The 27,702-nt window shown below is 33.7% G+C and overlaps 1 protein-coding gene across 2 annotated transcripts in view; it reads left to right on the top strand.

Moving 5' to 3' along the window:
* Positions 1-27,702, top strand: part of NAALADL2 (N-acetylated alpha-linked acidic dipeptidase like 2) — a 926,327-nt gene that overhangs the window by 771,941 nt on the left and 126,684 nt on the right. For both annotated transcript variants that reach the window (XM_037046503.1, XM_037046502.1), the window contains exon 11: positions 1,146-1,241. In XM_037046503.1, coding sequence (XP_036902398.1) covers positions 1,146-1,241 — 96 coding nt within the window. The remainder of the gene's footprint in view (positions 1-1,145; positions 1,242-27,702) is intronic.

Below are 27,702 nucleotides of genomic sequence, written 5' to 3'. Positions count from 1 at the left end.
ATCTATCATTTTTTTTTATTTTATAAAGAAACCCTAGTTATTTCAGGTTTTCAAGTAAAAGCTATATTTATGTGGGAAATAATCATTTCACAGAATGTTAGTAATGTTGATAACTACAAGAGCATTATTTTAGATAGTGTCTTAATCTATTTAGCTCGCTGTAACGGATCATTACGGACTGAGTGGCTTACGAAGACCATAAATGGAGTTGCCCCAGTTCTAGAGACTGGAGGTTTAAGACCATGGTGCCAGCATGGTCGGGTGAGGGCCCCGTTCCAAGTTGCAGATTTCTTGTTGTCTCTTTACCGGAAGGAAACAGCTAGGAAACTCTGTGAGGCCTCTTTCAGAAGGGCACTGATCCCAATAATGAGGATGAAATCCTCATGTCCTAATTACCTTCCCAAAGCATCTATTTTCTAATATTGTTACTTTGGAAGTTAGGATTGCCATATATGAATGTGGGAGGGACATAAATATTCCTACCACGGCAGGTAGTAATGTTACCATTATCCCACCTCTCCTTTTATCCTGATATTTTTCTACCCCGGCAAGTACAGAATGACTGATTACTATTTCTTAGATTCACTGCAACCTTCTAACATTAACGTTCTGATATAACATGTTACCACTTTATTGATACCGTTTAAAGCCACTAGACTGCTCTACCCAGCGTATATGTTATTGTTCTTTTAAAGTGAATTTTGCAATGTTTAACTACATGTAGACTTTTGCCTAGAAATTTTTTGCAGATAATCATGTCAGTTAAACACATTGCATTCCACCAGACTTAAGACAGAGTTTAGTATATTAAACAGAAAAGGGGGTTCAAATGAGGGTTTTATAGTCAAGGTATCTTATTCTACATTGCACATTAGAAAAGGAAAATAACTGCACAGAATTCTCTCTTCTGAGTAAATAAAACATTCTTTTATAGATGCAAATAATGGCAAAAGTTAGAAATTTCTACTCATTTTAATTTAAAAATATCCTGTGATTGGTTGTTTCGATTGATAGAATGAAGTCCAACAATCAGCAGAAACCTCGAAGCAATTTAGAGACCTTTTGAATCTTTAAAGAAAATCCAATAAGCACTTGAAAAACAAAATCAATGAGGAGTTTTAAATGTTTTATTCTGCTTTCCACAGGATCCAAGTTTTCTCTCCGAGGCCCTTTTTCCTCAAGGTGCAAAGAAAATTGAAGAAATGGATCCTTTTTTCAAACTTCATGAAACCATTACCAAGGTAGGCAAGGAATATATTCATGAGCAGGTTGGAAAGTTTTATTCTCTTTTTGTTGGTAGGTGGAGAAAAAGAAAAGAACCAATGGAGAGAAAGCTATATATTTTTGTTGGTACTATGTACTAGAAAGGACAGTAAGTATCTTCTATGTTATTAAAGAGTAAAGATGACAAGCAGCTCAATCAAGATCAATTAGTCCACTAAGTAACAATTTGTATTTAAAATAAATCTTTAATATAATAATTAGCTTTTTTCTTAATCTGAAAAAAGTCGATGGTATAGTCTCAAGCATACCACTGCATTTTTTATTAAGAAAAATGCAAAGTGTGCCTTTGAGTTTCTGTATCTTCAAAGTTTTGTTTCAATACTTAAAGTAATTGCTTGTTTGAGGTACTTTAATTTGCAGTTTAAAAAAGTCTCTTTTCTTTAATAATAAAATTGGACTGTGTTTATAGTAAATTTAATTACCCTAAAATGGTCACATCAATTTTTACTGTAGAATAGTTTATAGTATGGAGGAAGTTTATAATATGGAGAAAATTAAATTCTATACTATGAATCAAATAAATTTAATACCTGACAACATATGAATTTTTACATTTATAAACTATTTCTTTCACCATTTATGTGCTGCCTATTCATTTAACCTGTCTTTGGAGATAAAATTTGTAAAGAATATTGACATTTCAGAACATTTAAAATGATGCATATTTATATACATTTAATTGACATTTTACAACTCATTCTTACATGCTTTAGTGAAATTTTAAAAGACCATTTTTTCTGTAGAAAGAGGAACTGTGATGTAATGGACTGCGATATGTAGTGAACAGAACTCAAAGAGCGGGAACAGGGTGAGCTCAAACCGCAAAGGCCAGAGTCCTAGGCCTGCTTCCACCATTAAAGGCTGTGCAGGTTGATTTTTCTTGACTTTGGTAATAGGAGATATTTGGATCACATTTTGCTTGAAGTTCTCCTAAGCTCTAAATATCTGCATCTTAATTACATTTACAACATTTTACTTTTCAATCTACTCCAGTTCCTTGATTTAGTTTTTAATATCCCCAATTCTTAATTGTCTATTATTATTTGGATTATAGCAAGGTACAAGTAGTTCCAAAATATTGACATTTTAGTAGTCAAAATTTTAGTTGCCTTCCTGATACATGGAAAAATGATAATTAGATGGAAAGACAGGTAAATAGGTGAATAGGTAGACAGACAGATAAAATGAGTACATAGCTGTGTATATTTAGATGTGTGTGTCTCTCTCCATACACATATTTCTATATATGTGTATATACATATGTAAATTAAATAGAAATGGTATCTTATCATATATATATATATGTATGTATACACAAAATGTATGTATAATATATAAATCCATCAAATGGATGTTGGAATAACTCTATGTCTATAAAAAAGTAAAACCTGTGTAGGTACAGAAGCAAGAGTCCAGGGGCTTTTTGTAAGGAGCACTTCCAATTTTTCAAAGTGGATTCCAGTTCCTCAGCCTCGTGTTTACCTTTGGAAACCACTCCTGTTGCAAAGGCCAAGGGAAAACGCTGCTTCAGAAGTTTAATCTTATTTTACCAGGATGCATAGAACCATTAAAAAATACTTAATAGATACTTCATTTTAAAGTCAAATTCTCCTTGATTGAGAACAAAATAAAAGTGTAAACATAGAGTGATTAAATATAGCATATATCACAAACCATGTAATTCAGTTCTATCTTGACTACCAACCTGCTATATTATTTGTAGAAATTTATTTTGTTTTCTATATCAGAAAAGGAGTATAGTTATAAGAGCATTCCTTACTAGGAGTCGGTGAGGTTAAAAAGAAGATGTATAGATTTTTTCTAGAAATATAGTATGTATGCTTGAGAATAATTATTAACATATTTAAAAAGCTACTTCTATAAAGATAATATATCATGGAAATATATTTGGAACCTATATAATCTTATTAACCAATGCCACCCCAATAAATTTAACAAAATAAAAAAATAGAGAAAAATCTAAAACTTACTTCCAAAAAGATACTAGTTCTAAAATCTTCAAAATAACTCCTTACTTGCCTTCTTAGAATTTTGTTTTTATTTTAAAGACAAAAAAAGAATAACAGCATAATTTAGACATGAAATCATATAACCAAGCTAATTAATTAAATGCTGAGAACACACTGATAATTTAATGTGTACAAATGGAGCATAAAATTGAATTTGTGAAGAGTTAAGGTCTTTAGGATATTTCTTTCAATAAGGAAAATGATGGTATTATCACCGTGTGTCATGAGCTCAGTGCACCCCTGTGCCACCTGGTATTCGGGTATTATGGAAATAACATAGACTTTGAATAATTAGTCCCACCTGGGTGTAAATTCTGCCACTGTTCATCATTTTTAAATGATATGAAATATGGCAAATGATTTGTAAAATGATAAAGCACAATTATTGTTGGCATTATACCAATATGAAACCATTTCAGTGAATCAGAATTACACCAATACTAAACATTTCAATAAACCAGAAGTATTGAAAACAGTTTTTTATTCTTTCAATAGATGTTAGAATTGGATACACAATGCCATAGCACCATTACATATTTTATGTTATCTAATCAAATAAATACCGTATATATATCTATATATCTATATATATATTCATGCAAAGCAACCCATTATCTTTTCCATGTAATTTATATTGTAGACCTTTTGTTATAGATCACAAATATTATTTATGCCAAATTAAATGATAATTTCTAAGTATTAAAAAGAAATAATTCATAATCAGTACCTTTCTGAATTAAAAAATCAATCATACTCATACATGGAATGTGACTGTGAGTCCTTGTCCTTGAAAGTAGTTTTCCAATGTCCCATAGTTCTTTTAAAAAATGTTTTTACAAAGTTTAAATTTATCTTGGCATTTGTCTTTTTGATATAAAGCACGGAACCAAAGAAAGTAATGAATGAGACTCAGACTTGATTCCAAAGGTCTCATGTATCACGGCCTCACTGACAGTCAGACGGTGCTGGATGAGGTTGCCGAGGGCCACGCCTGCAGCAGCCATGTGGAAGGTGTTTACTCATCCTCTATAATTACCTTAAAAAATAGCATTTGTTTTTTTAATTATCATAAAAGCCTAACTAATTCCTCTAAAGGTTAAACATGAGTAAAATACCAATATAAATCTTAGATGCTTAATCCTTTAATAAGTGAGTAAAAATCAGCATGGATTTACCTTTGGAAATAGGCTTATTTCTCCTTCTACACCTAGGAATTTTTTAGCTATGTTTTTAAATCTCCAGCACTTAGATCATAAATTGTTATTAGTTATCTAAGCATTCTGATAGCCTGCCGTAAGCCAAGGATAAAGCAAAACACTTGAAATACAAAAACAATTAATACACAGGAGTAGCTCCAAGCCCGTAAATAGGTGAGCAAATCATCTCACTATAACATACGAAAAAAGTGATGGTAATACGGACAAAGTGTGGGGGGGGAGGAAGCTTCCCTCTAACGGAGCTTCTGCCTCTAACTAGGAGATGTGAAGAATTTGCCAGAAAGGTAACATTTGAAAAATTCGAGTAATTTCAATTTATTTTGACGCCAGTGTGTTTTCTCAGACACTTCTTTAACAATCTAGCAGATTGCTGGTGGTAGTCTGTGACATGATGTTGTATATTTTGGAAAACAGATGTGAGAGATCATTTTTAAGATTGAATGACAGAATATGTGATTTAATGGGTATGAGACATAAAGCAGACTGAAGAGTAAAAAATAATTTCAATAGTTCTATCTTGAGCAGAGTTGATATTATTTAATTTACCACATTAGAGTTTGGTTTGGAAAAAGTGGTAATGAGTTTGACATTGCTCGTGTGGATTTTTTGATGATATAGGGCATCCAGGCAGATATGTCAAGGAGTTGGTTAGATACTGGAGGCTGGCACTGAGAAAGAAGTCAGGTCTAGGAATGCATTATCTGGTATAGTAACCAGTAGTCACATATGAATTTCAATTAAATTTAAAAAATACAATTAAATGTTTATTTTCTCAGTCTCATTAGCCACAATTTATATGCTCAGTGATAATGTATGGCTAGTGGCTACTGTACTGGAATTACAGAATATTTACAGCAATTACAGAATATTTTCATCATCACTGGTGATGCAGGGAGTATCACCCTGGCAACACACATGCTGAGGACAAGTGAAAGGAGGGGACAACGATCCAGGTTGGAGTGGTTTATGTAATATAAAGGAAAACAAAGAATGTTATAAAGAGGAAATGTTCAAAAGTATATTCTCTCATCACTTCACACCCATTAGGATAGCTACCATCAGAAACCAAAACAAAACAGACAATAACAAGTACTGATGAGGATATGGAGAAATTGGAACCCTTGTGCACTGTTTGGGGGAATGCAAAATGTTACAGGACAACAGAAAATAGTAGAAAAGTTTCTCAAAAACTTGAAACCAGAATTATTATATAATAGGCCACATCCACCTCTCAGTATATACTCCACAAATTTGAAAGTGGGGTTTCAAAGAGATGTTGGTATACATGTTGATAGCAACATTATTTATAATAGCTAAAGTGCAGAAGCATCCTAGGTATTCAAACATGGATAAATGGATAAGCAAAATGTGGTGTACACCAAAATGGGATATTATTCGACCTTGAAAAAGAAGAGAATTCTGACACGTGCTACATGACATATATGGATGAAATTTGAGGACATAATGCTAAGTGAAATACTCCAACACAAAAAAATAAATAAGTACTGTAGGATTCCATGTGTATTAGATACTTAGAGTAACAAAGTCATGGAGACAGAATATAGAGAGGTGGTTACCAGGGACTAGGGGAGGGAAGACTGGGAGTTATTGTTTCGTAGACATAGAGATTCTGTTTTAAAACATGAAAAATGTTATGGAGATGAATGATGCTGATAGTTACATGTTATTAATTCATTTAATACCATTGAACTGTATACATAAAAATGATAACTTTTATATTATGTACATTTTGTCATAATAAAACATTGGAAGAAAAGAAGTATATTTACCCAATCAACTGCTCTTTCACTATAACTTTTGAACCAATTATTTTGAATTTCAAAATTATTATTTTCTTTGTTTATGCCTCAGTTTTTACCGTTCTGTACAAATAGCTCCACATGGCTTGCTACCCATTTCTTTGTTCTATTTTCCATAGATATATCACCTTGTGTTTATCTTATATGTTTTTTAATTTAATACATTTTGTTCTCATGTTTTGCTTGAATTTTGCCATAATAGACATTCAGTGTTGAGGACTGATATATTGTAGTTGAGACAAAACAAAACACTATAATTTTGTTTAGAAGAAAAGGACTTTAAAATCAAAAGTAAATTTGAAAGACCAGGGTGGCAGAGGAAAGGAACTGTCTGTCGTATAACTGGGTAAATAGTACTTTTCTTCTAGAAACCCAAATACTCCATAGGGTATTTTTAAATTTCCGAATATAAATGGTATATCCAGTAAAACAAAAAAATACCTTACACATGTGGTACCGTGGGAACCAACAAATTACCTAATTCTGCTTGGGAGCTTCCCCAAAAATATGTTTATTAATTCTTTCATTATTATTTCACCTTAATAAAATGTTTTATTTTAATTAGTATATGATATAAAATATTAATATATCTTGTCAGTATTCTGGATGTTGGATATTCTGAACAGTGTGTGGTGGTATGATTGTTGTTTTAGTTTTCAGTTCCCTGGTGATATATGATATGTAGAATCTTTTCATCTTCTCCATCCATAAATCTTTTTTTGGCGAGGTGTCTTTTGCCCATTTTCTAAATGGGATTGTGTGTTTTCTCTATTAATTTTTTTAAATATTTTCCTTTTTTTTCTTCTTAAAATATTTTATTTATTTCTTTTTAGAGAGAGGGGAAAGGAAGGAGAAGGAGAGGGAGAGAAACATCAATGTGTGGTTGCCTCTCACTCACCTCCCGCTGAGGGCTATACCTCGCTCCACAAGCCAGACATGTGCTCTGACTGGGAAGCAAACTGGTGACCCTTTGGTTCACAGGCTGGTACTCAATCCACTGAGCTACACCAGCCAGGGTCTCCATTTAGTTTTAAGAGTTCTCTGTGTGTTTGAATAATAGTACTTTATCAGATGTGTCTTTTTCATACATTGTCTTTCAGTTTACGTCTTGCCTTGTCATTCCCTTAACTACTTTGTAGAAAAGAATAAATCTAAATTGTAACAAATCTCAGTTTATCAATTCTTTCTTTCATGGATTGTGCCTTTAATGTTGTAACTTAAACATCACCAAACCCAGGGTCCTCTAGATTTTCTTGCATGTAGTTTTGCTTACATTGCCCAGCTGTCCTTACCTGCAGTCTACTTTACCCATTGGGGCCCATAGCCTGTTAATCATAGTAGTTCTAAATTCTTGGTCTGGTTAATCCCAACATCCCTGGCATGTCTAGACTGATGCTTTTTCTGTATCTTGATTTTTTTGCCTTGTAATCTTTTCTCGGTAGCCTGATATAACATACGGGTAAAAGGAACAGCTGTAAATTGGCCTGTGATAATGTAGTGGTAAGGTCTGGGAGAAGGGAGGCATTTTATAGTTCTATGATTAGGCCCAGTCCTGACACTCACTCTCCCTCTCTCGCTCTCTCTTTCTCTCTCTCCTCTCTTAGGTGGTAGAGCTGGGTATTTCCTTTTAATCAGGTCCAGACAATCTGATAAAACCCCGAGTGTTTAGGCTCTGTTAGATACTTTCTCCAGGCTTTCTTAAAAAGCACAAAATGCTCTGGCATATTTTACAATGTTTTTTTTTCCCCCCTCTCCCCTGTGCTGGAAGCCCAGGGGGATTTTTCTTTGATATTCACTGTGAGGACCTGGTCGAGCTCCTGGAGGTGAAGCTCACTAAAGTGCAGGTTGCCCCCTGTGACTGGGTACCCTGGATTTTAACTCTCAAGAGTTGTCCATCCTCAGCCTCCAGCAACTTTTCAGTTGCAGTTCAGGTTTTCTTACCCTGACACTGGTTGCTGCAGAGGTTACTTTGGTAAATTGCGAAGTTCTCTTTTTGTCTCTCCAGTTTTGGTGGTAGTGGTTTGACCTGTGACCTCACTTCTCTGATGAATCTAAGAGTGGTTGACTTTTAAGTTTGTGCTGCATTTTACCTTTTGTTAGGATAGACTGGTAGATTCTAAGTTTTTTCCCTGCTGAACTGAAAACCAGGTATCTTTAGTAATAATTTGATATCATAGTTTCTTGCAGATTTTTTTCAAGCGGCTATATATTTCAAAAATCATATTAAATACTTTACAACTTAATCTTTCAAAAGGCCACAAATAAAATAACATAAAATAAATGATTGCTTTAATTACTTGTAGCTCATACATAGTCTCTGCACTATTCATAATTTAGGAAGTTGCCCCATTACTGTTTTCTGTAAGAAAAAGAAAAACCATTAAAGCCTGTCAGTTTCGAGTCAGCATTAAATGCTAAAGTGTGAACTTTCTACAGGGTTAACATTAGTCACTTGTGTTTAATGACTCAAAGAATATTCTTTCCTTTGTTATTAAAGAAATATTGGAGATGGTATTCATTTTCCACCTTCTTACATCCAATCTCCGAAAAGCTTAGTATGGGAAAATTTATAATAATGTATCACATTGTAATTGATGAATTCTTAATCCAGTATTCTATTATCCCTGCACAGTTCTCTATATTGAATTTCTGATGTTCACTGAGACATGTGTGCTATTGTTTACAACAATCAGGTAAACATTTTTATTTCCAGTAATATTAAAACACTGAGCATCAATTTAGTTATTATCACCACAACAGTGAAAGTGTATCTCCCAGAAACCGATCATATCTTTTTTTTTAATATTTTACTTATTTATCTTTAGAGGGAAGGGAAGGAGAGAGGGAGAGAAACATCAATGTATGGTTGCCTTTCATGCGTCCCCTGCTGGGAGTTGGCCTGCAACCCAGGCATGTGCCCTGACTGAGAATCAACCGCGATCGTCTGAGTCGCAGGCCCGTGCTCAATCCACTGAGCTACACCAACCAGGGCTTCATATCTTTTCCTTTGGAAAAAAAATGTGACTGGAAGACATTGCTCCCTGTGAAACCACCTTCTGTGGACAGACACTTCCCAAGACCAGCGTGCCTTTTCTAGCAGACTATCAGCAAAGGCAATTTAAGGAAGTTTCATCCTGACATAGGATACTCTGAATGTAAAATTTATGTTATATTAATATGTTTTTACTTTTTATTTTTAATATATTTTATTGATTATACCATTACAGTTGTTGTTCTATTCCCCCCTTCATTCTCCTCCACCCTGCACACCCCCTCCCCCACCCTTTAGTTAGTTTCCCCCCTTTAGTTTATGACCACGTGTCTCAAGTTCATTAGATTCTGTATTTCCCCTACTATTCTTGCCCTCCCCCTTATCTATTTTCTACCTACCATCTATGCTATTTTCTGTGCCTTCTCCCCCCTTCTTCTCCTCCCACTCCCCTGTTGCTAACCCTCCATGTGTTCTTCATTTCTATGGTTCTGCTCCTGATCTAGCTGTCCTCTTGGGTTGCTTCTGTTTTAGGTGTGGTTAATAACTGTGAGTTTGCTGTCCTTTCACTGTTCATATTTTTCATCTTCTTTTTCTTATATAAGTTCCTTTAACATTTCATATAATAAGGGCTTGGTGATGATGAACTCCTTGAATTTGATCTTATTTGAGAAGCACTTTATCTGTCCTTCCATTCTAAATGAAAACTTTGCTGGATAGAGCAGTCTTGGATGTAGGTCTTTGGTTTCATGACTTGGAATATTTCTTTCCAGCCCCTTCTTGCCTGTGAGGTCTCTTTTGAGAAATCCGCTGACAGTCTGATGGGAACTCCTTTGTAGGTGACTGTCCCCTTATCTCTTGCTGCTTCTAGGATTCTCTCCTTCATTTTAATCTTGGGCAATGTAATTATGATGTGCCTTGGTGTGTTCCTTCTTGGGTCCAACTTCTTTGGGACTCTCTGAGCTTCCTGCATTTCCTGGAAGTCTACTTCCTTTGCCAGACTGGAATATGTTTTTAATTAGCACAGGATTTTTGAAAAACACTGTTCCTGAAAGGATATACCACTCATACATTTCTTTGTCTTCTTGTTTAATGTCAAAATAGGGATCTTTTACTAAAATTACTTGGATATTACAATATCCCAAAGAGAAAGTAGTAAAATAATAAGGTATTTATTCCCATTATATTCATTGAGAAAGTGGCACAGTAAGATTAAATTTCAGAAAACAGTATTTGTGTAAAGCCTGGTAATCAAGGTTAGTAATTCTTAGGTAGTATTTGAGCAATGTAGTTATAGCTGACCTTACTTGTAGCTATACATTTTTACTCAATTCTGGAGTAGTGTGAATAAAGGTTAATGGTGGTGTCTTAAAAAATAAAAACATTTAAATGATTCTAGCTTTAACCATTTCAGTTAATATTAATTGTATTTGCCTGTCAGTCATTCTTTAGAAATAATTCACTAAGATCACTTTGATTAATGGAGTCATATTCTGCTATTATATTATTTTAAACACATGACTTAATGAAATATAAATCTGCAATTATTTTAAAATGCCATCATTAAAATATGTTTGTACTGGTTTTAATAATATTAAGATTTTTATAACGTGGTAACTGAAAACTAACATCAATCTACTCATTCTGTAACCACAGAAAAAAGAGGCAGACTAAAGTGTAGAATATTTTTTATTTCTATTGACATATTATTCTCAGCTATAGCTTAAAAATATAGCTTAGGCCCTAGCTAGGTGGTTCAGTTGGTTGGAACGTTGTTTCATACACCAGAATGTTGCAGGTTCGATTCCTCGTCAGGGCACATACCTAGACTGTGGATTTGATCCCCAGTTGCATATGGGAGGCAGCTGATCATTGTTTTTCTCTCTGTCTCTCTTTTTCTCTCCTCTTTCTCTAAAAATCAATAAACCTACCCTTGGGTGAGGATAAAAAAATACAGGCTATATATATATATATATATATATATATAGCCTGTATATATATAAATAAAGATATTATATATATAATACCTTATTATAGGTATTATATAATAAAAGGTATTATTATATATATAATACCTTATTATATGTATATATGTATATGTATATATATATATATATAAAGCTACTGAGTGTATATATATATACATATATATATATATATATATACACACTCAGTAGCTTTATCTAAATAAGGAAAGAAAGGAAAAAGACCAAATATCTTTTGTTGAGTTTTCTGAATTTCAAAGGCATGTTGTATTCATGAGCTAATAGATTTTCTTATGCATTCTTTACACACTTAGCAAAACTGGCTATGATTTCTAATTTGAACCAGTAAGTGTGTCTTCCAAGTATCTCTAATGTTGATGTAGTTTGGGAGTAAAATATGAGAATATTGTATTCTATGTAGCAAAAAAGGTATAATGCTATTCTTTAATCTTGTCTATGTGTACCTTTGAGGTTATTCTGAAACTATAGATTTGAAGCTTTTGTTTTTATTGTTAAAAACACTTCTGAATTATTTTTATATCAAATTATTGTTACTATATGCAAAATGTCTCTATAGAGATCTGCACTCCATGTTTTCATGACATGAACTAATCAAGAAAATCTCCCAAATATGTCATTTCAATGCAGCGATTGTACTTTGTAATAAAGAATGCTGGTTGGAACTTCTCAAGAGATATAATGGGATATTAAACCTCACCTCTGAAACTTTGAAAAGAAAATATTATAGGTGTGCATTTTCTTCATAAATGTCTAATTAAGCTCAATATCTTCATTTACCAAAATTGGAGATAGTGCTGACTGTAGTTTCTCTTGCCTAGAGAGGTTTGGTTTATTGTTTTTCATTATACTGCAAAAATACTATAGTTTCTAAAGGCATGTCTTATATCATCAGCTTCTCTCTTTTGTTTGTGTTTTTATTACTCAGAAATGAATTATTATACAATATAAGCTTGTCAAAATTTGACTCCCATTTTAAAGAGAAGTTAATCATCAGAATAGCTAGTTTGCTACAACATATTAAGAGTTATTACTGCATATTAAGATAGGAATAAGTAGAAAGGTTGTTATTCTCTGAGCATACATTTTTTCTTTTATGTATGAAAAGGAAATTTTAAAGTGTGTATTACAGAATATAAATATAGTAGTGATATAAATCAGAGTATGAAACTATGATTACCTATACATACTATAACAATCTTTTAACACACAGTCAACCTGCTTTAGGGTTTTCACATCTAATTCAGGGATCAGTAGCCTCATCTCAGAAATAACATTTTTGGTGATAACTAATTTTTCTGTATTTTAAATTTAAGTCCTTTCTCTTATTGCAGGGAAATTTCGATAAGATGGAATTTAATTTAAATGCTCATTTCTGTAATTTTTGTCATTTCAAACAAGAAATTCTTTGTCTTTTCATACTATTCTTAGATACTATCTTTCTCAAATGCTGTAGGAGTACAGATTCAAAGGGCAGAGGAGTCAATGGACAACAGATTAGCCCCAGGTAGGTGGGTCAAATGTCCTCCCCTATAAAATGTTCTTTAAACAAAGCCTCAGAATAATAAAAAAGATTTAAAAGCCCCAGGCAATAACCACTTATTTAAAATGTATCTACTATCATACAACAAACCAGAAGAATCTGGGCAGTCTTTTGGAGACTGTCATATCAGACGCTGATCAGGCTGCTTGGAAATCTGGGGGACAGTACACACTGCCCCCTACATTGAATGTAAGAAAAGGTCCCCTTAAACACACACACACACACACACACACACACACACAGAATGTGGTATAAACTAATCCATGACACAGATTTTCAGTGCTGCTCATTCTCAGTATTATTTATTCCCTTGAAAACCCTGACTTACATATGCATGTAAGTATGTAGGTGTGTATGTAAGTATGCAGGTGTGTATGTAAGCATGTCTTCATTTCCATACAAATCAGAGTGGTATACTTTTTGAAAACACTAATCCTTGAACCTGTATATTTTGCTGGGTGACCTGTATATTGTTGTTGAGTGACAAAAATATCCAAAATTGCAGATTTTAAAAAATAGTTAATATAGCCTACATTTGAATTATGCAAAGTCTCTTGAAAAAGCTCATAAAAATAATATTTGGGGATAGAATAAATGTATTTCAAAATATGAATAATTTTATGTTAAATTAAATTTTAAGACTGAGCAAAAATTAGATTTGAAAGAATCAAAGAAAATTTTATTTGAAATGTACTATAGTAGAAAAGCAATATTTACTTTCACTCAATTAGGGTTTACTATTAATATGTCCATTTAACTTAATTACATTTGAAAGTAAAGTGTCCTAGAACCATTTTGTGAAGGTTCAAATAGTGATGTTTCTGTGTTCTAAAATAAAACAATAATGAACAGTAATAATTATGTTACCAAGTCATCAATAAAAATAATTATGGTCCATATTATTACTAATTTTTAAGAAAGCAAGAAAAAGGGTAAACCATTTTAGAATTCTTTCCTTCAAAAGTGAAAAAAGTACAAATCAATGGGGTGCTTTTGTTTGCTGCTTAATAAAGACCCCCAACATGCAAACTTGTTTAATAAAAATAAAGGAATTCTAGTTCTCTCATGTAACTGAAAAGTCTAGAAGAGACATTCCTCAGAAGTGGCTCAATTCCTGCTCCAGGGCTACTCTCCTGTTCACCTCCCAGTTCTCCCTTTTCCCCTCTTGGACTCTTAGTGGGTGGACTTCCTCCGTAATGGAAAAACGCTGCCTGCGGTTCCTGGAATCACGTTGTCCTAGCAAGAGATGTGATACTGATTTTTAGAAAACCCCAGCAAATAGACACCTTTATTGTTATTCTAACTTGGTCTCATGCTCAATTTGTATCATGCCTGTGACCAGGGAAATAGTTGTGTTGATTTGAATAGGCCTCGTTTACCTGAACTGATCACTGTGGAAAACGAGTTCAAGTTACCCTAAATAACTTAGAACACTCTTTCAATCCCATTCACGATACTGGCTGCTGCGAAATAGTACCTGTTGCAGAGTGGCAACAGTGTTTCAGAGACAACCACCAAATCTGCTACCAATTATAACAATAACTTTTGTCCACATGTAAGTAAGAATCAGCATTTGGGAAAAGGCAAAACCAGTGCTATCCAATGAATGAATTTCCGCTAACATGTTGCCATGTACTCTGGTATGTCTAGCCATTATAGCCATCTGAAAGGAACAGAAGATGGAAGAAAAAAAGAATTGAAATACAGATGAGAAGGATTCATAAAATGGGTTTGATTACTGCATTCACTCCCAGTTTTGCTGCATCCTTAAGTATTAAATGGACTTAAAGCTTAGAAAACTCATTGTATTCCTGAAGTGAATCATTTTTTCTGACCCCTTGGTAGATAGTCAAAGGTAATCACTGTGTCCACATGGAGACTCAGGGTCATCCTCAATATGCCATCTGATACAGCCACTAAGAATTGACTGGATTTGACATAGGAAGGAAACCTGTTGGTCAACCTGGGTCTAAAATGCTCACCCGGTATAACCCTTTACTTTCAAGGATGTGGTTAACCCTTAAAAACTTGAAGGAATTATTGAGTTAAGAAGACCCACTATGAGAAGCTCTGTAAGAGCTTCAGTTGAAGTAGCTACTAAAGAAGCATCTAATATTTTGGGCAGTAACTGATGTTCAAAATATGAGGTACTATTAAATACAAACTATTTTAAAACATGCATACTTCCTTCCTACCCTTAGAAGCTTGCTATTCTTGTCAGTGTGAGAAACATCTGAATACACGCCTCTGTGTGCAGTAGGGCTATTTAAACACATCATTTCATTGCCTACCCAAGGACATCATGTTTAAATAATTTTCTTTAATGAACAAGTGGTAATAAATTAATTTAGGCTTATCATTAATGTCCGCTTCAATGTTGACCTATGGTATATTTTACCCAGTACTCCATTATTGCCCTTCAAATAAAATAAGCATACAGATGTTGATATACTTTATACTCTAAATAGCCTCCATCTTCACGGTCAGTGTGTATTCATGCCCCAGCTTGATTTCTCATTCCTCAGTCTAACAGGTGTTTAGATTGAACATGTGGCTATTGGTGATCCGCCTGTCAAACGAAATTCTGGAATTCTTGTTTTAGTGATAGCTTGTAAGAGCCTCTAAAAAGCCTAAAAGTTCTTCTTGTCATATATGGGCCAAAACAAAAATACCAGAATTCAATTTCACTATTACATACAAATAAGGGAAGCTCCATCAAGGAACATGTGGAAAGGACACATAGACAAAGCCAAAGGGGTAGGTTCAAGGGTGAGAGGTGGGGATGGGGGGATGGGGGGCCCAAGGTGGGGTGAAAATGTAGACAACTGTACTTGAACAATAATAAAAAATAAATAAAAAATAAAAATATATACATTTTAGTTAAATGCTTGAAGTATTGGTAATGATACATTTTCTGAACTTAGGAACTGAAACATCAGACATACATGTTTAAAAACCTATAAAGACATTGTATCATTATCCATTTAGAATATATTAAGATCAGGTCTAATGTATAAAGACTAAAAGAAGAGTACAAGAAATGTGTGACATTGGAGTAGCACGACATGGAGGAAATTGTGTGATATGTATCAAACAACTCAAGAGCACATGGCAAACGTGAAAAAAGTTTGTAAACTACACAAATGAATAGAGCATTTGTACAATTACTCTATGATTTATTACTTTAAATCATAAAAAATTACCTAATCACAGGAAATTTTTTCAAAAATATCGGTCATAACTCCTAAAAGTCAACCCATTCATATAGCAGAGAGGCATGTATCAGATTCAAATAACCAGTTTCCAGGGCAATGGGAAACAAAGAATTCCATAATTCCTTTGCACCCTTTCTTACTCATTTACTTCTTCAGCAAAGAGCCAGATGGACAAAGATACTTTTACTAGAATGCTTGCTCATCTATTTCATTCACATCCTTTGGAGCCACAATTTCCTGGTTTTAGTGAGTTTATTTAGAAATCAACCAGTTGGCCTCCCAGTCATGTTTGGAAAATGTAGTCACTAGGCCTAGGGACCACGTGTCTGAGGTTTTCAGAGTTGCCACAAATGGCTATATTCTGTCAATTGCCAACATGGACAACTTCTCTAGATACAGGTTATGAGAATCCAATCTTTGTACATATTTATGCTTACACATAAATCAAAGTATTTTACTTTAAAAATAAATTATGTGATTATTTTCAAGAAACCTAAACAGATTAAAGATATATCATTTGGAGAAGTTGAATAAGAATAGGAATATAAGCTTATTCATATGACAGTTATTTTTCAAATGAGTTCATTGAAAAGAAGTATCCTAATTAAAAATATGACACAATATTCACTGTGTCAATCTGTAATATTTAGGCAGCTTTGTAACAAAAAAATACAAGTTAAGTGGGGAGAATATATTTCTTTTCATAATTTAAGCACCAGATTACTTGTCAGCAATACATGCCATTACAATCAAAACAAAACAAAATTTAAAATTTATTTTTATTTTAAAATATATTACATGCATGAGACTGTACTCATCATATGTGTATCTATACATGTATCTTTGAGGATGATCGAAAACCAACCTCCACCATCAAGAGAAAGGAAAAAACAATGCCAGCCTTTCTAAATGTCCTTGCTCTGACTGCCTAGGAGAGAAAACCATTAGGCTTAGTTTTTTAAGAATCCTTTCATTGAATTTCTTTATAGTTTCAAGTCCTCTATATGCATTCTTAAACAATGTATTGTTTAAATTTTCCCTTTTTTTAATTTCTGAAAACAAAGCCACAGAGTATGCTTTCTTTTGTGATTTCTTTCCTTGTTCTGTGAGATTTACAGTTGTGGGCATAAAACCACATATTCAAGAAATTGAAATAATGCTTTCATTGGTTACTTAAGATCTGCAGGCAAATAACAGTAAAGAGGATTGACCACAAGGCATGTCAGCATCTCAACTCAATTTTTAAGCCTCCTTTTGTGCGTAATATATCTAACATATTTACCACCCACAGCCTTTACAGAATGGTTTGGAAATCATCATGCGATAGCAGCAGCCCTGCTATAAAGTAAGCCAGTGCCAATGCCTGCTAATACACATCTAAAAAGTGATTCAGTATATGTTTTGAAAGCAGAGAAAGTAACAATATGGGGGTGCCTGATATCCATGTGAAAAGGAATTTAAATATATATTTGAAAGCAAGAGAAGTAGAGCAAACAAGAAAACCTACATCTCTGATAAAAAATCCAGATATATGTTTGAAATGAGATTGGCAGGATTGGTTCAGATGAACAAAGTTGTGTTTGCCTTTGAAGAATGAGCTTTAGAGGTGGGTGTTGGCTTAGTTTTGAGTTCTAGAATAGTAACAAATTTTTACGGGCAATGACAAGAAACTGATTTCTCTCATCATCCACATTGGTAGGAGTAACCATAGTTTATTTTCATTACTGTATAACTTTTCTTAGTATAAAGATACTAAAATTTGTTTATGCATTGTCTTATTACTGATGGTCATATGGAATATTTTCAACAACTTTTGTACACAGTCCCCGTATAAGAGTTTCTCTGGGCTATAAACCCAGGAACGGAATTACTGACTTGTAGTACCCTATTTGACACATAGTACCCCACTTGACTAAAAATATGAATATTTTTAACCTTATTAGGTAATACTAAATTACTACTATGGTTGACTGGTAAATCCCTCAAAGATCACCAGAATGGTTTGTTGATCAGTCACAGCTTATTACACTAACGTCACAGAGAGAGGACAGTACCTTGACTGAACCTTATTAGTAGTACCTCAGGGAAGAGTATTTTAGGAAAAAATATTTTTTGAAGATTGGAATGTCTGGGCTCAAGTTTTAAGGTGAATATTTTAATTCAGAGAAATTATCATTCATGGGTCAAATGTATGACAATAGATTAAGGTTGGTGGCCATGGTGAATGGAGGAGGCTTATTTGATAAACAAGCTATTTGTCCAAGCAAGCGACGTATTGTCCAGAGAGGAGAGGTCTTTATGTAGAAGAGCAAGCTATTTGTTGGGACAAATTAGTTCACAGAAATTTCTTGAAGCAGATTGTCAGTTATTTATCAGTTTAAAACCTTAACCTTCATGAGCCTCTCCTGGAAAAAAATAGTTGTACTGACTCAAGTGGCCTTAGGTTTCAGTGCTGACGGTCAGGCTAAGGGGACTTACACAGTCTCAGGTCGTGAACTATGTGTGACAAATCTAATTTATATAGCCTTCTAACAAACTCGATATTTTGTTCACTTTTGCCAATCTGATATGTGTAAGCGCTATGAAATTCGGCTTTATGGTTTGTCTTCCATAGACATTTAATTCTGGTTGATTACATGTCTTCCTCTGATTGAATAAAGTTGGGTGACTTTACATACTGGCAATTTAAATTTCCTGTTTGTTTGTTTGTTTGTATCTTTTATTGATTCATAGGAGTTAGTTATTTATTCTGGCTATGATCTTGTGAGTTATATGTATTACAAATATATTCTTGCATATTTTGAGGGTTTTTTTATTTTTCTTGTATTTTTTGATGAACTGTTCTTCATTTCAGTTTAATCTAGGTGAGTAATCCCTTCCTTTATGTTTAGTGTTTTTTAGGATTTTAAGAAATTCTTTCATACCCTGATAAAATATTCTTGTACTACATTGTAAATCTTTATCATTTTATTTAACATTTAAATATCTTCTCTACCATGATGATTATGACAATGATGATGATTTAGAGGTACAGTTTCTACTTTCTACCCAATTTATTGAGCATTCCATTCTTCCGCAAAGCCATACAATTGCACTCTATTATATATCACATTTTTATACATGTGTAGGTTTGTTTCTGGCCTTCCAATTTTATTCCACAATCTATTTGTCAATCAGTGTGCAAACAAAATGCTGTTTTAGCCTATGTCTTTAAAATAAGACTTTTGATCTGATAGTTCACGGTCCCCACTTAATTTCTCTGTAAGAATATCTTGACTGTTTCACCCTTTGTTTTTTTTTCATGTAAATGTAAAAATACAACTTGTCACATTCTGCAAAAGCTTTTTTGAGATACTGATTGGGATTAAAGGCAATGCATATTTGTACAACAAATACTTGCTTGATCCAATAGTGTCCATTTGTTCTCATAAAGATATTATATTACTAGCATCAAATGTATGTAGGAAAGATAATAGCAAGGTAAATAATAGAATATCCTAGCTTTAGAATTTATTTTTACTGAAAGTTTTTTTAAACTCATTCTTTAAACAACTTACTTTGTAGATAAGTAACTGCTGTCCATGGAGATGAAGATCAAGATTACAGCAGATACGTAGCAGAAATAGAACTCAGACAAAGCACCAATCCCATGCATTCTTACCAAAATAATTACTCAGCATCTCTGTATTTCCACAGATATAATAGTGAACAAAATAAGAAACCATAATTGCTAAGTGTTTGACTGTAGTATACTGCCTTATATGCCAAAACTCAAAAAAACCTTTAGGCAAGTTATTCTTGTTCAGTTAGTTGTCCCACCTTTTTCCCCAGTGCCCTCCTCTGACCCATCCCCCCAACTCCCACAGTTAATTCCCCCCATTGCCCATGCCCATGAGTTCTCTTGGGTTCCTTTACTTGTCCCTTCCCTTTCTTCCCCACTGTTATCCCCTACCTCCCCTCCACTCTGGTCATTGTCAGTTTGTTCTTTATTTCCAAGTCTCTTGTTCTATTTTGCTCATTTGTTTGTTTGGTTAGGTTCCACTTATAGGTGACATCATATGGTATTTGCCTTTCACCGCCTGGCTTATTTCACTTAGCATAATGCTCTCCAGTTCCATCCATGCTGTCAAAAAGGGTAGGCATACCTTCTTTCTTTCTGTTGCTTACTATCCCATTGTGTAAATGTACCACAGTTTTTTGATCCATTCATTTACTGATGGGCACCTAGGCTGTTTCCAGCACTTGGCTATTGTAAATTGTGCTGCTATGAACATTGGAGTGCATAGGTTCTTTTGGATTGGTGTTTCAGGATTCTTAGGATATAATCCCAACAGATGGTTCACTGGATCGTAGGTGCTGGGCACTGTTTTGGTTGAAAAGGATATAACAGTAAACAAAATAAGAATGATTATCATCCTCATGGAACCGAGAGTCTATGGGGAGTAGATGTCATAAAAATATAGGTATAAATACAACTATACTAAGTCTCTTAGAGGAAATATAGAATACAATTAGAATAAAACTGTAGCTGTGGAGAGTACTGACCTAGTCAGGAGTATCTAGGAAAATTTTCCTGGAAACATAATTTTTGAGTTTTTGATCTAATGTATTTGTGAAAATTATCTACTTAAAGAGGGAGGAAATTTGACTTAAGTCTCTGAGGAAAGTGAGAGCACAGCTTATTTTAGAAAATGAAAGAAGGTTATGTCATTGTAAATCAGAGAGCAAGAATAATGATGGTATTAATCATACTGAAGGGCACGGTTAGTTGATTCAATAGGTCATGATACATAATACTGTTTGTAAAAGGAAGGAAGTACTCAAGACAGTGTAAGGAGCATTCCAAAACCAATGACACAGGAGATTTCAAAATCAATGCGGGCATACTTATGTTCTTTAAAATAATGATGGGTGATTGTATTGATTCTTATTTGGCAGTAAACAGTATCGGACAGTAGAGAGGACTAGTCTGAGTTAGTAATGTGATTAATGGTCTGACAACCATTAAATACAAATTTTTTAAAAGGGAGAGGGATGTGGAGAAAAAGAATCCACTGTAAAATAATTATATCTGTTCAATTTATAGAACCTTACATGGTAAGTTTATTTTAAAATTAATTTATATGTAAATGGAAAGGTAAATTATCTTTGTGTAGCTTCATCTTTTTTTACCTTTTTCAACTTTGGTTTACTTCATTTCACATCTTTAATTTCAGAATTTTTTAAATGATACTTCTGTCACCACATATTAAACTTGTATTAGACACTTACAGGATAATTTTAATATGTTGACATACTTATAAGTAAGACTTATATTTAAATATTAAGTCTGAAGTATTTCTAAATATTTCAGGCTTAATATTTAAAAAATAATTACTTGTTCTTAAGTACTCAAAATAATATCACATGTAACAGAATGTCTAATAATCTTTCAATATTAGCTTATACCTTTTTTGTGTTCAAATGTCCCTATTGTCTTTCATATACTTTATGTGTTGATTTGTTTAAACCTGGATTCAGTTTGAGACCACACAATGTGTCTGGCTAAGCTTCTTTATGTACAGTAGTCACACACACACACACACACACACACACGCACACACACAAATGCTCTTCTGTGAAGAATAGGCGGATTGTCCTAGCATTAGTTCTACCTTCTGGATTTGTGTTGCCATTTAGCATATCCTTCTATTTACTGTTATTCCATTAAATGAAAGTTAATTTTAAAGGCCTTATCACACCTTAATATTAAGCTTTTTTGTGGCTAGAGTACAGCATGTATACATCGTATTACATTTCATCACAGGCATGTCTTCCCTAGTTGCAATATCATCAGTAATTCCGAGGTTGATTATTTCATGAAAATAAAAATGATCTTTCCATTGTACAGCCATATTCCCCTCTTTATCAAAAAATCTTATATATGATGTTACTTTAGCATAATCAAGAGTTCAATTCCCCATTATAATACTCATGGAAAGAGAGATTGCATCGCTGTAACAAAGAACTCCAAAATTTCAGTGGCTTAAAATAACAAAATATAGTTTTTATTCATTTAAAGTTTGCATTTTTTCACTGTATACTGAGTTGGCATTATAGAGCTATATCAATGCACCTCTTTACCTTCACCAAAGCAGGAAAAGAGTGAATGGGTAAGTATGCAGTGGCTCCTGTGTGTTTGTGCCTATAAGTGACACGTCTTACATCTAATCTTGTATCATTGGACAAAGCATGTCACATAGCTTTATGTACTAGGAGTGCTAGGAGACAGCCTAAGTGCTGGGAGACAGGGAAAGGCGTTGCTGCTGTTCATCCCAGCAGGGGAGAAAGAGAAGTAGTGGTAATGATCAGCACAAACTGTGTTTACTAATCATTTACCTAGAAGTTTTAATGATAATAAAGAATTCTGGTCTGAAACACAAGTGTTGCTAAAGATTGTAAAATGGTGATTTTCTAATTCCATCATGTATGCTGTACTTATTAGCTAATATTCTTATGTAAAATCAAACTGTTTCCTTATCCTAAAATACATTTTTCATCAAAAGTCATTTACATGTTTAATTCCTTCTCTCTGACACATATTTTCATGGAATTGATGTAATAACTGCCTTAAATGATAGTAATGAATGTTTTGATTTTCTCCCCTTTAAGTGTTTTTGTATATTAATCAATTTTCATAAAATCCATATATCTCTATAAATTTAAATCATTTGTATTAGATGTTCAAATTGTCACCACTTTGATTTTAAAAAAAAATCTCTTCCAAGCTTTGTCCTAAGATTTTTTGACATGACTTCATTGATCGTTGATAACTTCCTTGCCTTTTGGCTGGCACAAGATTTTCCAGACTTGCCTTCCCTGGTCAAGGTCTGGAATGCGTCATTCCTCCACAGATCTGCTTCCTTCTAGTGGAGAATGGCCGAGGAGAGTGAACGTGGCCACTGAATGTGCCCATTGCTCAAGGGGTGATAATAATTTTAGAATTTAAATGGGCAGAATGAGAAAATATGTACTTAGACAATTCATTTATCTTGATTTATAAACCTCATAGTGTTTTACTTTCTTTATAACATCTTTATTTTTTTTACACTGAAACTTTTCCTGACAGTGTTGTTACAATTACTTCTAAACTCCCAATCATGAAGGACTAGTTGCATTCACGAAGTGGACTCTCTGGAAGAGCAGTCACTTTAGATTCTCTGGGGCCAAAAGGAATGAGGATCAGGAGTCAGTGTCTGCCAAAGCTGCATGTCATATACCACACTATTGGACACTCACAAAGTGCATTATTAAATCAGACACTTTAAAAATCTGTGATGTCGAATCCCTGTTTAACTTTGTTTAGACCATTATTTACAAAATGACACTAGTTTTCCACAGAACACATTTTAGGAAATACTAGTGTGAAGTAAATTTTGAGGATAAGTTTCTCCTTCACAATCCAGTCTACACACTGAGGTTAAAACCTTCCATTATTATACATAATGTCAGGTGTCTGATAAGCACATAAAAAGAAATCCCTCTACCTTAATGATTTTTAGAAACTTTTTCTATTACAGAAAGAAGAGCAATAAAATTCTATTATTAGATTGAATGAGCTAATATAAAGTAAGGGTTTTTGAACTCTGGTATGAAAGGACACTATAAATAAAGTTAATATTGTTTTCTCTGTCTTTGATAAGGCTTTTTAAAAGATAGCTGAAAGCATATAATTTGTAATTTTATCTGTAGAAAAACTTTTACAATGTAATAAATTTTAATCCATAGCTATGGATTAATTTTATATGAAATAATTTAGTTTCCTAGATTGCCAATAATGTGTGGTTCTATTTTCGTATTAATAAAATATTTTTTGAAGGAGAAACAATATAGCTGTACACATAAACATACGCACTCATCCATCCACATGGTAATCAAATGAAAACTTGTAGTAACATTTAGAATCTCGATAAAGAATATATATATTTTTTAATAGTGAAGTTTTTTTTAAGATTTTATTTATTTATTTACCTTTAGAGGGGAAGGGGAGAGGGAGAGAAACATCAATGTATGGTTGCCTTTTGTGCGTCCCCTGCTGGGAGTTGGCCTGCAGGGAACTGGCCTGCAACCCAGGCATGTGCCCTGACTGGGAATCAAACAATAAAGAATATTTTTGATAACACATGAAATAGTGGTCTTAAAAAGCTCTAATATTGCATGTTTTTACATTATACAATAGTTAATAAAATGCTAACTATTTAGTTCTATAAAATGTTCATTAAAATTCTTAAGTATTTATGTTGATAAGTTTTGTTTTTAAGGCAATTGACATTTATTATTTTTACATTAATATGGATTGTACACATATGTTATGGAAAGTTCAAAAATATATATAAACCTACGTATGGGTTGTCCTTAAAGGTGATTAGCATATGCACCTTGAAAATTGTTTCTAAAATTCTGGCATGTGTGATCTATGGGACACACAATATCTAACTTAAGGTATCATTTAAGCTTTCAAAACTAAACTTTATGGGAAAAGCAATATTTATTAGTCTAATTTATCGAAAGAAAGTTTTTTTTTTATATTTAAGCTATAGGTGTCTATAACTTTCAAAGTGTTCTCTTAGAGAGGGGATTAGAAAGTGTAACCCTAAATGGTTTGTGAGGATTAAGGTATAACAACCAATTTTTGATTGATATGTTTGCTATATAAGCTTCAGAAGAAAGCTCCACTCACTGGGAAGCTCAGAGCTTCCAGGAAGTGATTGTGGGGTGCTTTGCACCTAGAGCTCCGTATAAATGCAAGAGGTTTCTGAGTAAGATGCGTCTCAGTAGCACTAGATAGCTAGCTGTCCACAGAGGACGTTGACAGTTACTATGGTATCATGGCGGGGCGGGGGGGAGCTTCTGGCTAGCAGCTCTCATTTCTTATCTTGTTAGCACTCTTGAATTTATTGTCTATAAATTTCCCTTAGAGCAATCAGATACAAAGCAATTACTTTATAATGTAGATTTTTGGTCTAGATCTGCCAGAGGATTGTAGTAACATTCAGCAGAAAGTGGCAAGCATTAAAGTCATGCTTTGCCTTTCCATTGTGCTTGCTGCTAGGTTTCCCTGTTCCAGTTCAAAGGTGTATAATGAGCACCTTGTCTTTATTCCACTCACATTGTTTATGAATAGACAGTGGTGACAGTTTCTCTCGCTTCACTATTTCCTTTGGCTTTCTCATCCGTGAGAAATGGTCAGCAAAGGCAGACATAGCAGGGTGCTTTACTAGGTAAATAAATTAGGTAATTTACATAAAAATGCATGGCATGAATGTGCCTGATATCTGAAAGCTGTTTTACAAACTGGATATGAGTCATATTTAAAATACACAGCAGAATGCGAGTTTGGAAACATGGTACTCTTGTTGGCAATAATTCCAAAGAAGTATTCTCAAAATCAGATAATTTGATTTTTCTTATTTTCTTTCAGACTTTAACCATTGTCGAATTATAAGGAATACTTTTGAATATGTGCCAACATCAGATGTATTTTAAATGTTTATACTTTTGCCAGAAAATGCTTCCGCACTATTATTCAACTGACTCTTTTAGTTTTACTCTTCGGTATCTAGTGCAGCCCACGTGTACCCTAGAGAGCTTTCCTTAGATCCAAACACTTTCTATTTCAAAAACATTGTTACTAAGCCTTATTGTATTTCATGAAAGCAGTGCAGCAAAAAGTACTTTTTCTCTTTGTGAATTTCAACTCCTAAAATAACAAGGCTAAGCTTCTACTTTTCCAATAAGAAGAATCAAATAATTTGCCTATGGTCACTAATTCTCTCTTTATATCTTCAGTTGCCCCTTTTAAAATCTAGTTACAGGTATTTAATTCAGAGAAAATATTGAGTGTTTTGAATGCTAGTGAATACATCTGTCCTGCAGAAGTCAGTTGCTATTTGCCACAGAGCTAATTCTTTTGGCAGAAGCTTGATACTTATTGTCTGCATATAATTAGTTAGTCAGATGCCTGTAAAAACAAGATAATTTCCTTAAAAAATCTACAAATGGACCACAATGACATCAGCAATTTATTCTGTAGGTTTTTAACCCACTGTATTCTGTTCTCCAACTTCAGGGTCATTGTCTCTTAAATCCAAGACTGCTTGTTATTCTTCTTTGTGGGTAAGATAGTTCTATGCAATAAATACCACAAAGAAAACATATGAAATATTCCAGTGACTAAGAGGAAGTCCCAGGCCCCAAACCTCTGCTGGCTTTTTCAGTGACCCTCAATGAAGAAAGATTTTTTCTGGAGCTCTTGCTCCAGCCAAGCTCTCAGCTGCCTCGTTAGTGGCCCTGAATACATAGTTGGTATGTGAATTAGTCCTGGCTGGCTGCCATAACAAAATACCACAGACTGAATAGCTTAAAAAACAGAAGTTTATTTTCCATGGTTTGGTGCCTGGGAAGTCCAAGACCAAAGTGTCAGTGATTGATGTCTGGTGAGAGCCTCCGTAAATACTACTTTACCGCAGAAGACTAAAATTCCTTAGTACTTTTTATGTGAAACATTTTTCTCTTCTCTTATCAAACATCCTTGGCATCTGAATAAATTGAAGGATGCGGTACAAAAAAGAACATTCATGAGGTTCTGGGTGTTGCAACAAGGTGTAGATCAGAATGTCTGGGCTGTTGGAATCATGAAATCTCAGATTCGAACCCTGATCCTAGTTCATGCCAGCTGAGTGACCTTATCCAATTGATCTAACTTCTCTGAGTTTATCCCCTCGTCTCTAAAATATGGAGAAAAGGATTGTTGGGAATAAAAATAAAAATTATTGGTAGAAGTTTGAATTACAATGTCTATAGACTCATTTAAGTAGCCTTTGAGGATTAAATGTGTTTTCTTCTTTCATTCCTGGAAAATATTTCTTTGACATATTGTGTAATTTATACATTTCACTAATTCAAAATTACACTGCCTTTAGCTTAGTGATATTTCTCTTGATGATTGAAGAAAATTATTGAATCAGTAAAACTTTTATTTTTTAGTACAATGAGCACATCAAAATAACTTCAAGGACAATATAAATAGGCAGCTCCTATCAAATATTTGTCATATGCTTTAAGTCTTTTTATTAAATGTTATGGGATTGAACAAACATATAGCATTTAATGATTAAATGATGCAATCTACTAACAAAAACTTATGTGGAAAGTGACTGGTTGGTTTCACTCTAATTCATTTTTGAGAGGTTCTTATCACATCTAATCCAGAGAAAAAGAGAGCTCAGAGAATTTCTATTATGTTAAAGATAGGATAGCTACAGTCACTTGGGGTACATAGGAAAAACGTAACAGAAATAGGGGTCTAAATATTGTTAAGAGATTATATAAAGTTCTCTCTTCACCACAGCCCAAAAGATTATTTTAAAGTATGAATATGTTTTTATCCCTTCAAAATGGAGAATAAGCTTCATCAAACATATGATGCATCTATTTGAAATATTTCCAGTCCATTCATTAGCATTCTGATAAAGCTCTGTAATATTCTTAGATTCTTGTTTACCACATTTTTAAAAGATTTTATTTATTTATCCTTAGAGGGGAAGGGAAGGAGAGAAGGAG

The sequence above is a fragment of the Sturnira hondurensis genome, unplaced genomic scaffold, assembly GCF_014824575.4.
Source record: "Sturnira hondurensis isolate 20B ecotype Veracruz unplaced genomic scaffold, ASM1482457v3 Scaffold0005279, whole genome shotgun sequence".
Lineage (NCBI taxonomy): Eukaryota > Metazoa > Chordata > Mammalia > Chiroptera > Phyllostomidae > Sturnira > Sturnira hondurensis.
The sequence above is the reverse complement of the archived record's forward strand: the minus strand, read 5'-3'. Positions and strand labels throughout refer to the sequence as shown.